We start from the raw sequence: 17,202 nt of genomic DNA, 5'->3' as shown, positions 1-17,202 counted from the left end.
TACCTGTGACGCAGTGGTGCAAATCAAGGTGCCCGTAGACCATGTACTTTGTGTGGTAAGTTGTGTGGAACCAAACTTGATCGAAAGTGAAAAGTTGGGGTGAGAAAAAAAATCCCGATTTGGGAGGGTTCAAAGCGGGTGACTTCACATTGCGACTCTAGCCTGGGAATTTTTGCCCCTCCCCCATCATCTTGCCTCCCACTCCCCGTTCTGTTCTTCATTATCTGAATAGCGCCGACTTCACGGTGCAGCCGAAGTCCAAGACGGCACCTTCACACCAATTGCACCGGCCCTTGTCGTCGGTTCGACTGCCTCGTCCTCCCTAGTCCCCCGCGACAGCATGGCAGACGAACGCGATTTCGCCGAGCCCTCCGGGTCCGAGCAGGATCGCGGTCCCTCTGTGGACGGTGTATCTCCCCCGGGACTCCCTCACCACGCCTCAACCCCTTCCCTCCGTCCCACCCCCCGCGATACTTCTACGGGCATGTCAGCCTCATCCACACACCTGGGTCAGGTCAACGCCGCGCGGCGGGCTCCCAGCACCCCGGCCCGCCCACAGCCCTCGATGAGTGGGCAACCAGCTGGCGGGCTGAACCAGGACATCATGGCCAAAATGAAAGCGTTCTCTCTCTCTCGACAGGGTGGTGCCAAGTTGCCACATACCTCCTCGACCGGCACGATACCCACGTCCCAAGAGGCCGGTGCGGGAGGTGCGATGACCGGCCGCATGCCGTCCAATGCCAGAGATTGGGCTTCCTCACCCTCAATCTCAAAGGTGGCCAGCCCCGGGTCAGCGTCTCCGCGACCGGGGGGTTTGGCTGCCAAGCGGATGAAACCCGGCCTCAAGCTATCGGATGTCACCGGAGGGACCCCACCCCCAACATCGAACGGTGCGGAGGAGAAGCCCGAAGAGCAGAACGGTGGAGAATCAGCATTCAGCAAATACGCAGAGTTTATCGACACGAAAGCGGGAACCTTGAATTTCAAGAACAAAGCTGTCCTACACGGCGGTGGCGTCGAGTTCTCGTCGGGTCACAGTTTCAAGATCTCTCTGGACGAAGTCGACCGCTTAGATGAGCTGGGTAAGGGAAACTATGGCACCGTTTACAAGGTGCGGCACAGTCGCCCACACCTACGAAAGCCTGGCATGGGTTTAAGGGGAATAGTCAGTCGGCCATCCAGCGACGACACCAGCCCAGAATCTGGAACCGGCGATCTGTCCGGTGTGATCATGGCAATGAAAGAAATTCGTTTAGAGCTGGATGAGGCTAAGTTTGCACAAATTATCATGGAGTTGGACATCTTGCATCGTTGCGTCTCTCCCTTCATCATTGATTTCTACGGCGCTTTCTTCCAAGAAGGCGCAGTCTACATGTGTGTCGAATTCATGGACGGTGGCTCCATCGACAAAATCTACGAAGGTGGTGTGCCCGAGAATATTCTGCGCAAAGTGACCCTCTCCACGATCATGGGGTTGAAGGCGCTCAAGGAGGAACATAATATCATTCATCGCGATGTCAAGCCGACAAACATCTTGGTCAACAGCAAGGGCCAAATCAAGATCTGCGACTTCGGAGTCAGTGGAAACTTGGTTGCCAGTATCGCCAAGACCAACATCGGATGCCAGAGCTATATGGCACCGGAGCGAATTGCTGGTGGCGGTATGCAACAGTCGGGAGCACCTAGTGCTGGAACCTATAGTGTGCAGAGCGATATTTGGAGTCTGGGTTTGTCGATTATCGAATGCTCCATGGGACGCTATCCCTATCCGCCGGAGACATTCAACAATATTTTCAGCCAGCTACATGTGAGTATCACCGAATTTTCAACCACGAAACCGCGTTCTGACATTTCACAAAGGCAATTGTTGACGGCGACCCTCCCACTCTTCCGGAAACTGGCTATTCAGAGGACGCGCACGCATTTGTTCGGGATTGTCTAGACAAGATCCCCAAGAACCGACCGACTTACAACATGTTACTCCGACACCCGTGGCTCGCACCTCTCATGCGACCCCCAACCGAAGCCGAAGATGAGGTCGCAACCCAAACATCTGAAAACTCGGCGCCTGCAGACCACCCAACATCGTATATGACCGAAGACAAGGAAGTCGCCGAATGGGTTCACAAGCAACTCAAGCTCCGCGACAGCGGCCATTTGAAGATGTCGGAAAAGCCCGCTCTTCACGCCGTGGCCCTGGACAAAGTCAACTCGAGCCCTAATAACGATGACCCCAACACTCCGGCACAGGCAGACTGAGTTGCTGGTTTCTTTTCTCTTCTACATTCTGCGTTTTCCCCGTCCCAGTCATCACGATTTGATTCATGCGAGGTACTATGAACGGCGCAGGCGCCGCCTTTAGCCAGTAAAGATGGATTGTCGCCAGCGTGCTATCTCTGATCCGATGTGCGACGCCCAATGGTGATACACGCTTTCAGTAGCGATGTACGAGCATGTAACCATGGTCTATCTCGCGACCGCGTTGGACTGAGAATATGGAAGAATGGTTGTCCGGAAGAACCCGAACCCCCCTTGAACCCAAACACCCCGCGCATCAAGCCTGACAAGAGCTGCATGATTCTATACGATCGCACCGAATACAATGTTGACACGAGTAATTCCACATTTCCCGTAGCTCAGCCTCCGATCAGGCCCCACTTGGCTCTCGTAGACCCCTGCCTGCCGAAACGCCTCGTACGCGCTAGTGATGCGGCGCAAGCGTAGACTCGACTGTTTTCTACCTTGGCTGCATGAGAACTTTTCTTTACATATCTACAGCGCCAGAAAGACATTATGCGATTAAATTCAATACCACACACAAGCCAGGACGTCAGAAAGGGGCGACTATTTTTTAGTAAACAGGATCACGCTAGAGCTGTTCTTGATGCGATGAGCGCGGTGACCGCTACCGCGCTTCTCTGCGTGCTCCCGCGCCTCAGTTGGCCCGAGTATTTCCCTTTTTGGAGATCTACCTGGCATTAACTCTCTCCACATCCTTATCTGGACCTCCATCGCACGTGCGCACCCTCTGTCATCCCTTGCACGGCGCCCGGCGCTGCCAGCTGGATCCAGGCTCGGGAACCACACCCCACCTGATCGCGCATCTTGCACCGTCAGCATGGGCCAGCGAGCATCCCTCCCCCAGCCTGGGACGAGCATCCAAGTCATCGGAGCCGGGTTATCCCGAACAGGTACGGCGTCATTCAGTCGAGCCCTGGAGATCCTACTGAATGGGCCCATCTATCACTGCGGGACCCAGAGCACAATGGGCCCACCGTATCAAGTCCAGCGGTGGATCCAGATCCTCCGACACTGGCTGTCTCGGTCTGACTCCGAACGATCTACCATGCTACATCTGCTCCAGCAGCAGACGGATGGGTATGCGGCCATCACCGATGCGCCGGGCACGCAGTTCGTCCCTGAACTGATGGAGCTGTACCCGGAGGCCAAGGTGATTTGTACCGTGCGCGACCCGATCTCGTGGGAGAAGAGCTTTGCACAGGTGATGAATATCACAGGCTTCTGGGTTCTCCCATGGGCACTTCTCCCTGTTCCAGGGATGATAAACTATTTCAGATATCTGACGCTGCTGGGTGAGCAGTGGAAGCAGATTTACGGGGAGTCGAAGCCTACGCGCCAGACGTATGTGAGGCATATTGAATGGTTGAAGAAGGTTGTTCCTGAAGATCGATTGGTATTTTTTGACGTCAGGGAGGGCTGGGAGCCGTTGTGTAAAGCTCTTGGTAAAGATATTCCCCACGATCAGCCGTTTCCTCATGTCAATGATTCAGAGGCCGTCGATAAGATTGCGAGATATCATGTTTGTCGTGGTCTGACGCGATGGGCCGTTATTCTTGCGGTTGGGGCGGCCGGTGTGGCATTTTTCTGGCGCCGGTAGGGAAATGGATTGGCGATATTTGTAGAGTTGCACATTGCAACAATTTGTTAGAAGCATTTGCATTTAATCATTAAGGTGATCGAGTTATCTACGTTTTGCATTCAATTTATGTCTTTTGAACTATGAATATATTTCCTTGGCATTTCCTTAAATGTCTGTTCAGACATCTTTTCTATTCCCTCATAGAAGCTTTTTTAAAGGTAGCCCACCCGGGCATGACGTTTTCCCAGTGACAGCTATCCACGCTAATAAGATGATCAAAGTAGGTAGACGAACAGACCCCTTGCAATACCTGCTTAACTCCCTTGTACATAGAGAGCTCGTCAGTCCAATCCACCAAGCTTTAAATTTCTAAAGGGTAGCCAATCACGCAATCCCAGGAACACTCTTTTTTCAATGTCTCTCTCTATGTACCGTGGTTAGCGATGTTGCATTGGTCGGGATTTGGTCTCTACACAAACAAATCCCGTTGATACCACCTTGTAGTGGTCTCACATCCCAGCACTCTGAACTGTAAGATTCGTGCCATGCTAAAAGGAAGCACGATTAGCGTGAAGAGAAGCAAGCAAATCGCGGGGTATAAATATTCCTTCTGGCATATTCTCGCAGATTCTCGCACTTTTGTCGGCGTGGAGAGAGGGGATTCGATCGGTCTCGGCCGTTAATTGTCTTGCCAAGCCTCTTCGTGATGTCATAGTATGGGCCGACCCGCAGTATAAGATAACGGGGGATTCGGAAACCTATGCGGCTTGAGGGGCTTTTGGTGCCTATTATAAAGTCTGCTTTTTTTTCCTAGTCCCGAGCGTCGTGGAAAGAGATCGGCCAAAGAGAATCTCGAAGAACGCAATTATCAGACCAACGGTGCGATTCGCACTTATCCACGTGCCTAGTAGCTATTCTGACATCTCATGTTTTCAGCCTCTGTTGACTCAATTGCGCAAATTCTGCGGGGTGATTAGTCGCAATGTTCTCTAAACGGTATCCTATTTTGACCTATGAATTACCTTCGCTGGTGTGTTAGCCACTAACTTAACGTCTATTGTACAGAAACTCTCGGAAGCCCGACCAAAATTTCATTAGTCACTTCCAGAGCATGTTCGCAGATCTCGTGTCGAAACCAAGGGGCATGACATTGAATCAGGATGCATGCGATCCAATGCCCCGGACGGTTGCCGACGAGGTAGGCCGCGACGCCAACCCGGGAACGAAGAGTCACGATCATAACGTCAACCTCGACTGCATTTCATGGGTTCTACGAGATTCTGACCCCTCATTCTCGTGCTTGAATCCGCAGTCACTATCGCTGGTACCCGACCTCAATCAGCACCAGACGGCTAACGACGTGGGTTCTACCGGAGTGGGCGCCATCCTCCACGACCGGGCTAGAGACTTCGAGCCGCATTACAAGCCGCAGGATCCATATCAAGCTCCAAGCAATGGCTTATATTCTCAACAGCCGGTTAATGCATCACCTAAGGCATTCCACCGTGATTCCGGCTATGAAACCATGGATAGATCCTCCGAAGAGTTGTCCATCAACAACTTCAGCACCCACGCCGATTCGAATTACAGCATGGCTTCCTCTACTTATATGAATGACTCTATAGAAATATTACCTGGCGAAAAGTGAGCTGATCAGATTAATAGATATGCTGCGTGTGGCGCTAACTGTTTCTTACTCCAGATTCCGATACAACGTCTCGCTGCTGGCCCCAACCGCAATGTTTAATCCGGCCAAGGAAGACCCGGTCACATATCTCAACAAGGGCCAACAATATTCCCTCGTCATTAAAGACACCAATCTACCCTCTGTGGGCTCTGGCTTGGTCAGGTACCGCACCTGCGTTCGCGTATCTTTCGAAGACAAAGAGCAAAGATCGAACCCGACCGCATACTGGCAATTATGGAACGATGGTCGGGCCAAATATGAGGCTCCTCATCGCGACGGAAAGTTCACCGCTGTGGAATATGTGGATGGGCCCCAGAACAGCGGCGTGGACCTCGAAAATGCTTCTTTTGATGGATTCTGCATCACATGGGCAGCATATCCAAATATGGAAACCTCCGACTGCGTTTTCGGTGTGCGGTTCAATTTCCTGTCGACCGATTTCAGTCACTCGAAAGGCGTGAAAGGCGCATCGGTCCGACTATGTGTGAAGACGGAGACTTTATCCCCGAATGAGGGCGTCGAGCATGAGCCAGAGGTATGCTTCTGCAAATTGAAGCTGTTTCGGGACCACGGTGCTGAGCGGAAGCTATCTAATGATGTCGCGCACCTCAATAAGGCGATTGAGAAGCTCCAAAAACAAGTGCTCCAGGCGGAAATGGATGGCGGCTCGACCTCAGGAAAGCGAGGAAATCATCCTATGAAGATTGCGAAGCGCTCCCGCAAGCATTCACGGCAATTGTCTTGGTCATCATCGAGACATCTGAAAGGCGACCTCCACACCGAGATAGATTCACTGCAACGCATGTTCTCCTCGGCACGACTTACGAGCAATCTTAATCTGCGGGGTGAGGACCATGATGATCCTGATCTCCACCCCATTCATCTTGGACTCAACAAACCCAGGGATGCAAGATCTCGGAGTACAGATGATGCGTATCCTGCAGAGTCAATTGCAGCCGTCTCGACCGCTCCCCAAAGAAATGGCAGCGTGGCTTCAGCCCTAGCGGGCATGCGGCTAGCCCAGTTTGAGGACTTGGATCAGTCTATTTGTCCAGCTATAGCCAAGCAAGTGTCAGAGGTGAAAAATTCGAAAAGTACCATAAAGGCCGTTGATGTCGACGTGAATTACAGACCACCAGACAGTCAGCCCAAGTCGGGTAAGTACCAATCAAAGAATATCATGTCTTCTCAGCCGCTGATCCTATCAAAGTTGCCTGTTTTTACGTCCGGTTTATCAGAAATGGAAAGCATGTCTGTGATTACCACCATGCAATATATCTCACTGAGCGCACAGTTCCGGAACTGATGGAAAAGATTTCAGCGAAGCAAAATATCGACCCCAGGAGCATTGCTCGCATTTATCACATGAACGAGAATGGTCTCAGGGTCATTGTTGATGACGATATAGTGCGAGAACTCCCCGAGGGGCAGGATATGGAAGTGGAAATCTCCGAGGTGTTGGGTGTCTATGGAAATACCGGGGGCATGGATTCCGATACCACGGAACCTTTGGAAATCAAATTAACCTACTGAGTTCACTCTTTAGGTATCTAGGGTGATTAAATGGAAGCACTATCTACCTATCCAATTCCCTCTTTAATATCCAACAACGCATACCCTTGCGAATTTCTTCCCTAATCCTAATTTGCAATATGCTAATTTGCAATATGCTAATTCAAGTTGATGTTGATCATAGATCCCCCTGTGGCCACGGATACAGTGACGCAGAAAGCCCTAACATGCTATACCTAACAGACCACCCCGCATATCGTATACCCCCGAGGTCCGTCAAGCCACAGCACGTGTCTTCACACTCTTTTGTACCCAGGTGGTTAACATCGTAATGGATCAAGTTTTATTTCCCCGAGACCCTCTTATTTTGCTATTGTTTTACTACGTAAATGCCATCTCGTCCGAGGCATGACGCCACCGGCGATATCTCGGCTCTAATGCAAGTGTCGATTCCCGATCTTCGGCTCTCACCCCTCGGAGTCCTGTGAATGTCCAGGACAAAGCTATAGTACATACAGGCTGCACGTGGTGGAGACAAATAATGACAACATCATGAGTGGCGCGGTCAGCAGGCAATTCCAAATGCCTCAATAAGCCTGGACCATTATTGAGGAGACAAGAAACCTGGTTTTAGAATTTCGGCAGCACTATATTCCGGACTTGCCTTGTTTACCTGATGATGAAACCAAGTTACCTGAGGTCGCAATGCCAAGACTGATACTCGGCCGGAGGATTAATGTATAGGACGATGACGTCAAGAGACCCCCAACCAGACCAAACCGCTTCCTAGGTAGATCAATGACGTCAAATAAACCACCAGTCCTGTACTAGATCCATGACGTTACATGCCAAAAACGCTTCTGCGATGCGTATAAATAACCCTCTCACCTCAATCTTGTCGAGGTTATTCACAAAGAAACCAACATTTTACACTTCAACTCAACCCAAATTCCAAACTACTCATTCATAATGGAGACCGTCAAGGTTCGTTAACCTCGGCTCGGCTTCCTACATGAAGACAATATGCTAACTTAGGTTCTCTAGAACGCCGCCAACTACGTTTCCGAGTCCATCCAGGGCACCGGTGCTGAGGCTTCCAAGGAGGCCAACAAGCAGGTTGCTAAGGACGACGATGCCAAGGTCAGCACCCGTGCCAGCGCTGCCAAGGACGCTCTCTTCGACAAGAAGGACGAGAAGACCCACGACACCAAGGCCGATGTCAACAAGGGTAAGTGATTTTTTCGGCGATTTTGCAAGACGAGATGCTAAAAGATGTGCAGAGGCTGCTAAGCACTAAATTCGACATGCACAATGTATACGCCTACAACGACGCAATTATGTGACGGGTTGATTCCATTCGCTTTGCACTGAAGCAAGGCGGGGAATCTATGGCTATTGTCTTTGGACTGTAACGTTGATTCATGTAATATACCACGAATTTAATTCATTTGTCAAATTATGATACTGGTCATCACGTAGAATGTCCTATACTGTACTGTACGTACACAAAACTTTCCCAGGCCTAGACGGGGTAAGGGGTTATTCTAACAAGAGTGCAGACTCAAAATGTATGTATATTTTCTATCGTGAGAGTCTAGATCACGGCACAATCACTTTACCGCATGGTAACAAGCTCCTCCGCGGAAGTGGGGTGGATAGCAACACAATTGTCAAAGTCCTGCTTAGTCGCACCCATTTTCACAGCGACACCGAAGCCCTGCAGCATCTCGCCAACACCAAGGCCAAGGATGTGCAGACCAACGACCTTCTCCTGGGGACCCGCACAGATGATCTTCATCTCGGTCGGGTTCTTGGCCTTCTCCTCTGGGGAGAGGCCGACGTCGTAGAACATCGCGGTGAACTTGGTGTGGTAAATCTTGATCTTGTCGTCGCCGTAGTGCTGACGGGCTTCAGGCTCGGTGAGACCGATCGAGCCAACCTCGGGGTGAGAGAAGACCACGGTAGGGATGTTCTCGTATGAGATCTTGGAGGACTTCAGCTCGGGAGGGCCGAAGAGACGGTTGCCAAGTTGGCGACCGGCAGCAATTGCGACTGCAGATTGGGGTTAGCAATTTTCCATAAATCATGATGAATGGAACGTACCAGGAGTAAGCTCGGCCTGGCCAGTCACATCACCGAGAGCGTAGATACCCTCGACCGAGGTGTTCTGGTACTCGTCAACAGCGACGTGGCCGCTGACGTTCAGCTTGACACCGGGGATGTCGAGCGAAAGACCCTCTATCTCGGGGCCACGGCCAACAGCCCACAGAAGCTCGTTAACCTCGAGCTCGGAGCCGTCCTGGCTAATCAGCTTGATCAGGCGATCCTTGCCCTTGCCATCGCGAATAAGCTGGATCTCCTTGAAACCGGCGTGTTGACGGTGCATGTGGACACCGGCAGCCTCGTACCGATCGGTCATAGTCTTTTGGATCATGGGGTCGAATTTGCGCAGGAAATTCTCACCACGGATGAACATGTGGGTCTCAACGTTGACGGCGTTCATAACACCGGCCAGCTCGACAGCAATGTAGCCGGCGCCGACAACGGCCATCTTGGGCGGGAGATCCTCCATCTCGAAGAAGCCATCGCTGGTGATGCCATGCTCGGCACCGGGGACCTTTGGCAGAATGGGATGGCCACCAGTAGCGATCAGAATGTGGGGAGCAGTGTAGCGGGCAACGCTGCCGTCCTCCTGGCCAACCTCAATGACCTTGGGCTCGACGAAGCGAGCGCGGCCGTGGACTAGAGTAATGCCCTCTTTGTCCCAGTTGCGCTCATAGGCGCCATTCAAGCGCTTGATCACGGCATCGCGAGTGTTCTTGAATTTGTTGTAGTCGACCTTGATGCCCTCGGGGATATCGTAGCCGTAGTGCTTGCCGATGTCCATCGTCTCCTGAATAGTCGCAAAGTTCCAAGTCATCTTCTTGGGAACACATCTGGCGTTCTGGTCAGCACCGAACTTGATTTTTGCAGGCGCGGAAAACGACTTGACTGCCAATGACTTACCCAACATTAACGCAGGTACCACCAGACCGGCCGCTTTCCACGATCAGAGTCTTTGCGCCATACCAGCCAGCTGCGCGACGGGCGCTTCCACTACCACCGCTACCACCGCCGAGGACGATGTAGTCATACTGCTGAACATTCACAGGTGCCATTGTGGATGACTTGTTGCTCTCTGAGGCCGAAGAGGAAGAAGAAAGGTGTCGAGAGATCGAGGAGAGTCGAGATGTAGGAGCAATTGTAGTAGAAAACGGGCTGTTGATGGTCGCCAGGGTTCGATTCACGGTCGGTCGTCGACCGGTGTGAATTTGTCTACAAGCGGGAGACGGAGTCAGGAGGCTGCGAAAGCTGATCCGGGAGGGTTGGGTAGGGAGGGAGCGGGAGAGCATGAAGATGATGGAGGGGCATGTACAGGAAGAGGGGAAGCAGTCAGAGCGGACAAAAACCTGGTGACGATATCGGCATTTGATACGCGCCGATCTTGATGGCCGGGGACCTTGAATGATTTCTCAGCAAGAAGCCGAGCCACGTGATTACAAATCTATCACGACATCCTGGGATCCAAGTATGTTTTCTGTATATTCAACTATTTCCAGTCTGTTTCAAGGGTATAAAGCTCATGATGGGGAAAAAAAGAAAAGAAAAAAAGTGGAACGGCTCGGTTAAGTACAACCCATCCAATGTCCGCAAGTATCGACCTCAAAGCAACAATTTAAACCTTCAGTCCAAATTAGAGCATGTAGAATGAATAAAAAACGAGAACTGGGAAATTGACAAAGAAATTTGAAAGAAGGTATGGGTTGAACAAGACAGGTCAAAAAATAAACCTTCGGGCCTAGCCGGGGTTCACGATATAGTGGGTCGTGGTGATGTGCATCGCGCAGAACGATCTGTCGCAAAAGTAAAGATGGTTATGTCGGGTATCAAGGATATGCGAGCATGCTACGATGGTTCCAAGCCATGTATCCATGCACGCCGTATCCAAAACAGCATGGTATATGCTATTATCGGCGAACCGATGAACCAGAGAAACGGCGTTGATTTCAATGAAGATGATCGTTTCTTTGGATCAGATATCGAGGGATAGAGATAGCTCTCTTTCTAGTCCATTGTTGAGCCGTTGGGACTGCAGCCTGATGCATCGGCGTTGAGGATGATGCAAGGGGAGGAGAGGGGCGCAACGAGGTTTCGATGAGAATCTTTGAGCATTTGCAGGCGGGTATGATCTGCTCAGAGAGCTGGAAAGACGATCCCAACAGTGGTGTTCGTCCACGATCAACAGCCCAGAGCGATAGTCTGGGAGTTGGGGAGTCTGTGGAGTCTGGGAATATCCGTGACTGAGTGTTGTAGGATGCGAAACGGGTCGATAGGGTGTCCCGGACATGATGCTCATCGCTGATCTCAAGGATGGCAGTCTGGGGCGACGCTGCGATCTCTCATCTAATGATTCGGTTGGGGCGGTGTCTGCCTAGGTAGTATAGTATAGACATCACAACAGAATGACTAATGAGAGAAGGCGATCACAGCGAAGGAAATGACGCAGATGCATAGCGGGATAAAGACACTGCGTTCCATATCGGCGGAGTTCTCAGAGGTGTGCTTCATGGTCAGGGGGGTGATGTGGCTATAGTGAGGGGTGTTCGCAAGTGGGAGGGGGGACTGTTTATGGGGCGGAGAAGCCGTTCTCCAATCTCCATGCTGATCGTGCTGAGGTAATCGTTGGGCCTCAACAAATGACCCGTCACATGATGCCGATTGGATGGGTTTGTCATGCTACGTGTATCATGTGGACCGTTTGATTGGAGTTGTTGGAGCAAACACACGGCCAAATAATGGGATTCAATGGGGCGCTGCGAAGAATAATGAGCCCCACGTGATCGTGCCGGTACCTGCAGTAGGTTTGGGCTCGGGCTCGGGCCTTAGAACCAGACTGCCCATGTCCCGTGTGCTTAATCTCTTCTAATTAAACGTGTTCGAATCGTACGAAATTTCATGCTGATGTGATCTAATATTCCAGACGTCTGAAGAATCTTCCATCAAGGTGGCTTGGCCTCCTCGTTAACGGGCTGAAACGCCTCGGACGATCCTTTAGGAATTTAGATCTCAGAACCACGATAATTAACTCATGGCATTATGTATAAGAGTCATTTCACCGACCGAGTCCAGGAATCCACGACCGCCTTAACCCTGCCACACGCACGAGCGGCCCTTGTTTACCTACCCACATTCACGGACTTCAAGAATGCAAGGGGATGAACCAAACACCATCGTGCCAATCACAACCAGCAGCGACGACCTCCATACCTACGTAGAAACCAGGAGATAAGGAGATGACCTTGCCAGGCAATAGAACAAGGAATTCCCCCCAGACTCCTGGCCCTGCCCAGCTTGAGCTTGCCCTAAGAAATACTCGAGTATACATCAGCAGATCATCCCTGGTTCAATCCAATACCTAGACTGTCGACACTCAGCATCCGTCATCATTCAACGTCCGCCAATATGCGTGTCTCCGCCATCGTTGTCGCTTTCGCTTCCGTCGTTTCTCTGAGTGTGGCTCAGAGCGCCATCGTCAAGGATGATAGAATCAACATGTCCTGCGATTTCGCCCAGGACAAGACTGGCATGTTGCAGTACCCCTACTGCTGCCGTGACTTCAAGCCTCTGAGAGGAAACCCTCACAGTAACGAGGCTGAGGACTGTATGTTGATTTCTGAGAACGGAGAAGAACACTGTGCTAACGTTGGAAAGGCGATTTGTTGCAAGCCCCCCAGCTGTGTGAGGACCAGTCTCGGCCAGCTTGCTGCTATACTATTGTTAGTTGATCTATTTCTCTTTGTTGTCAAAAAGAAAGGAAAAGAAGAAGACTAATCATGTTTCTTTGTTTCTAGGGCCCGAAGAAGATCTGTACCTCGCACGTCGTTTTCCAGCCCGCTTCGAGTGTCTGAGCTACTCGAATGGGGATCATGTTGATAGCGGAATACGATCAACGGCCGGAAAGGATACTGCACGCGAACTTTTTCGATGTACTTACTACGAATGTGAACCCAACAATATCCATGGATGTGATTAGACGGTCTCAATAGAATGCGGTAGTGACATGTAATTGGTGGCTCTTAAATAGGCAACCGAAGGATATATGGTAATGCTCCACGTAAATCAAACGCTCCCGGGAATGCAAGGCAAATATTATGTACGGCTCAACCCTTTGGAAGAGCAAGCTGGTTCACCACTCAGTCAGACTTCACGTCCAACATTCTCTCCGTGTTCCTTCGGAACAGCTTCTCCGCCAGTCCAGGCTCGCATGTGCAAAGCTCCAAGCACCAATCTGTGAATGGACTGATATCGACACCGGTAAAGCGAGTATGGGGCCAGTCGGTGGCATAGATGACTCGGTCCGGTGCCGCAGCTAGGAACTCGCAGGCCATGGCCTTTAGATCACGCATGTGTCGGTCCTTTGTGAGGCGGTAAGGGGCAGACACCTTGATGTAGGTACTTCCCTGGCGAATCAGGGAAATCAACGAGTCGAACCCGGTGAGAGTGTATGGGTCGAAAGGAACGCTTTTTCTGGCCCACGAGAGTGAAGAGAGTTCGGGGCTTCCGAAGTGGTCGATGCAGACGGTGACGCCGAGATGAGGTACGATGGACTCGAGCATGGGGACCATCTTCAAGGGAAGGTACACTTCAACGACCCAGTTCCGGGGCCGTGCAACATCGGCGTGTCGAAGCAACTCCCGCGTCAGCTCGGTCCGGTCCATGACTTTCCCGACAGACTGGAGATTCACTCGGAGACCACGGACACCCAGAGTATGCCACTCATCCAACGTTTCTTGTTGAATGGTGTCAGGGTCAATCACCACGACTCCACGGCCACGAGAAGGGCCGAGTTTGGCCAGGGCGGCCAGGAGGCAGGAGTTGTCGGTTCCATATATGGAGGGCTGCACAAAGACAAGATTCTCTACGCCCAGCGTGGACTCGAAGAAAAGAGCATCCTCCAGTGTGTGAGTAGTAGGCTGGTATACAGCCTTGGGCGAGATAGGGAACCGTTTGGGTTCCACGACGTGCATATGGCTATCCCATGACCTTGAAGGGATCCTGTGGTTCAAGGGCACGCTCACAGGTGCTGCCGCAGCATGAAAAGAACGCTGTACAAGGCGAGACGCCGGAGCCGCGGTAAATGATATACGCGGGGGGCCTCCCAAGATACCGGGGCAAGGCTGAGTCGAAGTAAGCATCGTGGAAAGAAATAATGATATAGAGTGATATTGACCACCACCACGGCAGGGGAGTAGACAAAAGAGGAGAAGGCCGAAGCCCTACGGAGTACAACTCACAGATGAGCAGGCCTTGACTCTGTGGACTGCCCTGAGGGCTCTGGCCGGTACCATGCCACCTTCGTCGGTCAATCGGTCAAAGTCCGTCAGTCAGACAATGGCAGAAAAGCAAGGTAATTGTCCATCTACTGTAAAAAAAAAAAATCTGCCGTGTGCCGCGTTTCCAGGTGCGGGATTGACATCTGACCCACCCTCGGTTTCAACTGTTAGCCAGATGGAGTGCGATCAGGCGAGATGGTTGTTGGAGGGGGAGCGCAGGGAGAAGCGGAAGTCGTCCGGGAGGAAGATGGCTGTGACACTACCCACTTGCATCGGCAAAACGCCTTTCAGGAAGACCGCATATTGTCTTCATCATTCCCAGGTGTCACTGCCCAAGGAAGAATGTATCCATCAAGCGGAGCCACGAAGCACGAACCACCGAGTGGGCTCCGCGGAGCGATCCGTCTGAAGAAGCATGGATTGCGCTGCGCAAGGACAATATTTGGCATGAGTCCATACTTGGAGACGGAGTTGAAACCGGAGGCAACTGGTGCCCGCACATGATCGTCAAAGTCGTGCAGGGTTGGCTAAAAAAGAAAAGAGGTTCAAGCGCAGAGGTTCGGAAGTTGACCGAACTCTGCCAAAAAAAAATCTTAATTTCGAGATGACGGGATGCCGAGAGGCGGCGCCGCCTTATCCTCCACTCACTCTTTTCGTCTTCCGCCCACTCTTTGCCGGTTCTCCCGCGATCCTTTCCCCAGATTTTGATCGCCTCCACAGCTCTTTGTTTTGGATATCATGAGCGCCGTCACGAGATGGCTGGAGCCGTCTCGCTGGACGACCAGTTCGTACTATGTACTGGTCGTATTTGTGATTGCCTGCGGAGGGATTCCTAAAGGTACGTTGGCTGTTCCCCGCGCTTCCCCCCGGTATGCATCGTAATCGCTGCATATCAACGAATAGAGGGCTTACAATGACAGGATATGACGAGGGTGGCTACAGTGCTAGCGTCAAGCTCGAGTCATTCAAGATCGATTTCAACCTCCTTAAATCCCACTGGAAGGATGATCCGACCGGGTTGACCAATCGTAGTGCAAATATCACGTCTTTCAACGTCCTGGGCGCAGCTTTCGGTGCCCTTGCATCCCTCGATTTGAATGATCGACTAGGCCGTCTGTGGTCATGGCGATTGGCCATGGTCGTCTACATCCTTGGCACGTTCATCCAGGTCTTCTCCTCGGGTATTTATGGCTTACTACTGTTCGCTCGGATTTTCTCTGGGCTGGGTGCCGGTGTATTGACCGTCGCATCCCCGCTGTATTTGTCCGAGGTGGCGCCTAAGGCGACGCGAGGTTTATCTGTCGGCTTGTACATGGTCGCTCTGCTGACTGTGCTTTCCATGGGTAGGTCTTTTAGAGTATGTTCGGCACTTATCGGCATCCCTCCTAATACGATTGTTCTGATAGGGTTCTTCATCAATTATGGCGCTAGTATCCACATGGCTGCAACGCGAACCCAATATCGCCTAGTGCAATCTATTCCTCTGATCCCTGCAGGGATCACACTGGGTCTCTCCTGGTTGTGCCCCGAGACTCCTCGATACCTTGCCTCGAAGCAGCGCCACCAGGAAGCAAAGGAGGTGCTTGCCCGGCTGCGTGGCAAGTCCATCGACGATGAGAGCGTCACGGCCGAATTTGAGGAAATCGACCAGCAGGCTAAGAAGCGGGCCGACTTGAAGTCGATCTCGCACTGGGCGGCCTTGAAGGAGTCCCAGACCAACCCCAACTACCGCCAGCGGTTCTGGCTGCTCATGGTCATGCAGACAGTCGCACAGTGGACTGGCGGTAACGGTATCACCTACTATATCTCGACGATCTTCTCGTACGCCGGTGTGGCCGATTCCACCTCCCTCATCTCATCCGGCGCATACGGAATCGTCAAGCTGGTCTTCACCATGGCTTTCACCTGGGGTCTGATCGATTTCTTCGGTCGACGCCGCTGCGCCCTAACTGGACTGGCCCTGCAGCTGGCCGCACACATCTACATGGGCACATATATGGGTCTGCAACCCGGCTCAGCCAACAATCAATCTGCATCCGACGCAGCCATCGCCTCCGTATTCATTTATGCCGTCGGCTGGTCGGTCGGTCTCTGCACCATCCCTTATCTGTACGGCACGGAGATCTTCCCAAGCCACATCCGCAACTCGTGCTACGCCCTCAGCATGGGCTTTCACTGGTTTTTCCAATTCGCGGTCGTCCGCGTTACCCCCAACATGCTCAACAACCTGCACGTGTGGGGTGCTTACCTCTTCTGGGCCATCATCTGCACCTTGGGTCTCATCATCCTGGGTATCTGGATGCCCGAGACCAAAGGCGTCCCGATCGAGCGCATGGATGAACTCTTCGCGGGGCCGTGGTACCTTCGCTGGCGCGCTAAGGTCTACACCAGTGACGACTCGTCTAGCTCTGGGGATACCATTGCGTCGCAAGACCTCCGTCAGGATACCTTCAAGGCTAATGACTCGTTGCGATGAGATTTCTACCTTGTTCTGGTGAATATCTTGCATGGCCACCATGTTGACTCCGCATCATTCTGAGACAGTTTGTCCGCGCAATGTCTTGTGCATCTTCAGCTGACTGCTCGGTGTATAATTATGATATTTCTATACCCTGTGTTTTTAATTGTTTCATTATGGGCTTGGTATCTAGATATATATGATACCATCTCTAAGGGTTAACTTTAGGGCCTTACTAAATATACATTTGCGCTGGATTGACGTCCATGTCAGTCCCCAAAAGTTCATTTCT

The 17,202-nt window shown here is 51.8% G+C and overlaps 9 protein-coding genes across 9 annotated transcripts; 7 read left to right on the top strand and 2 right to left on the bottom strand.

The window, feature by feature from the left end:
• Positions 1-340: 340 nt before the first annotated feature.
• On the top strand, positions 341-2,259 carry pbs2 (mitogen-activated protein kinase kinase PBS2; the record flags this gene model as incomplete). The annotated part of the gene is made up of 2 exons (XM_058452760.1): positions 341-1,807; positions 1,861-2,259. The coding sequence occupies 2 exons, from the start codon at positions 341-343 to the stop codon at positions 2,257-2,259; spliced, it is 1,866 nt and encodes a 621-aa protein (XP_058309298.1).
• Positions 2,260-3,118: 859 nt separating this feature from the next.
• N7498_005697 (sulfotransferase family protein) lies at positions 3,119-3,898 on the top strand (the record flags this gene model as incomplete). The annotated part of the gene is made up of 1 exon (XM_058452759.1): positions 3,119-3,898. The coding sequence occupies one exon, from the start codon at positions 3,119-3,121 to the stop codon at positions 3,896-3,898; it is 780 nt and encodes a 259-aa protein (XP_058309297.1).
• A 964-nt stretch (positions 3,899-4,862) lies between these two features.
• Positions 4,863-7,100, top strand: N7498_005696 (CP2 transcription factor; the record flags this gene model as incomplete). The annotated part of the gene is made up of 4 exons (XM_058452758.1): positions 4,863-4,876; positions 4,946-5,524; positions 5,583-6,724; positions 6,760-7,100. The coding sequence occupies 4 exons, from the start codon at positions 4,863-4,865 to the stop codon at positions 7,098-7,100; spliced, it is 2,076 nt and encodes a 691-aa protein (XP_058309296.1).
• A 948-nt stretch (positions 7,101-8,048) lies between these two features.
• N7498_005695 (uncharacterized protein) lies at positions 8,049-8,376 on the top strand (the record flags this gene model as incomplete). Its single annotated transcript, XM_058452757.1, has 3 exons — positions 8,049-8,063; positions 8,124-8,307; positions 8,360-8,376. 3 exons carry the CDS (start codon positions 8,049-8,051, stop codon positions 8,374-8,376), a joined length of 216 nt encoding a protein of 71 aa, XP_058309295.1.
• Positions 8,377-8,694: 318 nt separating this feature from the next.
• On the bottom strand, positions 8,695-10,471 carry glr1 (glutathione-disulfide reductase GLR1; the record flags this gene model as incomplete). The annotated part of the gene is made up of 3 exons (XM_058452756.1): positions 8,695-9,131; positions 9,183-10,015; positions 10,086-10,471. 3 exons carry the CDS (start codon positions 10,469-10,471, stop codon positions 8,695-8,697), a joined length of 1,656 nt encoding a protein of 551 aa, XP_058309294.1.
• A 518-nt stretch (positions 10,472-10,989) lies between these two features.
• N7498_005693 (uncharacterized protein) lies at positions 10,990-11,169 on the top strand (the record flags this gene model as incomplete). The annotated part of the gene is made up of 1 exon (XM_058452755.1): positions 10,990-11,169. One exon carries the CDS (start codon positions 10,990-10,992, stop codon positions 11,167-11,169), a length of 180 nt encoding a protein of 59 aa, XP_058309293.1.
• Positions 11,170-12,581: 1,412 nt separating this feature from the next.
• Positions 12,582-13,027, top strand: N7498_005692 (uncharacterized protein; the record flags this gene model as incomplete). The annotated part of the gene is made up of 3 exons (XM_058452754.1): positions 12,582-12,780; positions 12,831-12,895; positions 12,971-13,027. The coding sequence occupies 3 exons, from the start codon at positions 12,582-12,584 to the stop codon at positions 13,025-13,027; spliced, it is 321 nt and encodes a 106-aa protein (XP_058309292.1).
• A 285-nt stretch (positions 13,028-13,312) lies between these two features.
• On the bottom strand, positions 13,313-14,314 carry N7498_005691 (putative TIM barrel metal-dependent hydrolase; the record flags this gene model as incomplete). The annotated part of the gene is made up of 1 exon (XM_058452753.1): positions 13,313-14,314. One exon carries the CDS (start codon positions 14,312-14,314, stop codon positions 13,313-13,315), a length of 1,002 nt encoding a protein of 333 aa, XP_058309291.1.
• Positions 14,315-15,190: 876 nt separating this feature from the next.
• On the top strand, positions 15,191-16,928 carry N7498_005690 (uncharacterized protein; the record flags this gene model as incomplete). Its single annotated transcript, XM_058452752.1, has 3 exons — positions 15,191-15,290; positions 15,373-15,795; positions 15,859-16,928. 3 exons carry the CDS (start codon positions 15,191-15,193, stop codon positions 16,926-16,928), a joined length of 1,593 nt encoding a protein of 530 aa, XP_058309290.1.
• Positions 16,929-17,202: the final 274 nt, after the last annotated feature.

Source organism: Penicillium cinerascens, assembly GCF_028974065.1.
Source record: "Penicillium cinerascens strain IBT 15544 chromosome Unknown contig_5_segment0_segment0, whole genome shotgun sequence".
Classification (NCBI taxonomy): domain Eukaryota; kingdom Fungi; phylum Ascomycota; class Eurotiomycetes; order Eurotiales; family Aspergillaceae; genus Penicillium; species Penicillium cinerascens.
The sequence above is the reverse complement of the archived record's forward strand: the minus strand, read 5'-3'. Positions and strand labels throughout refer to the sequence as shown.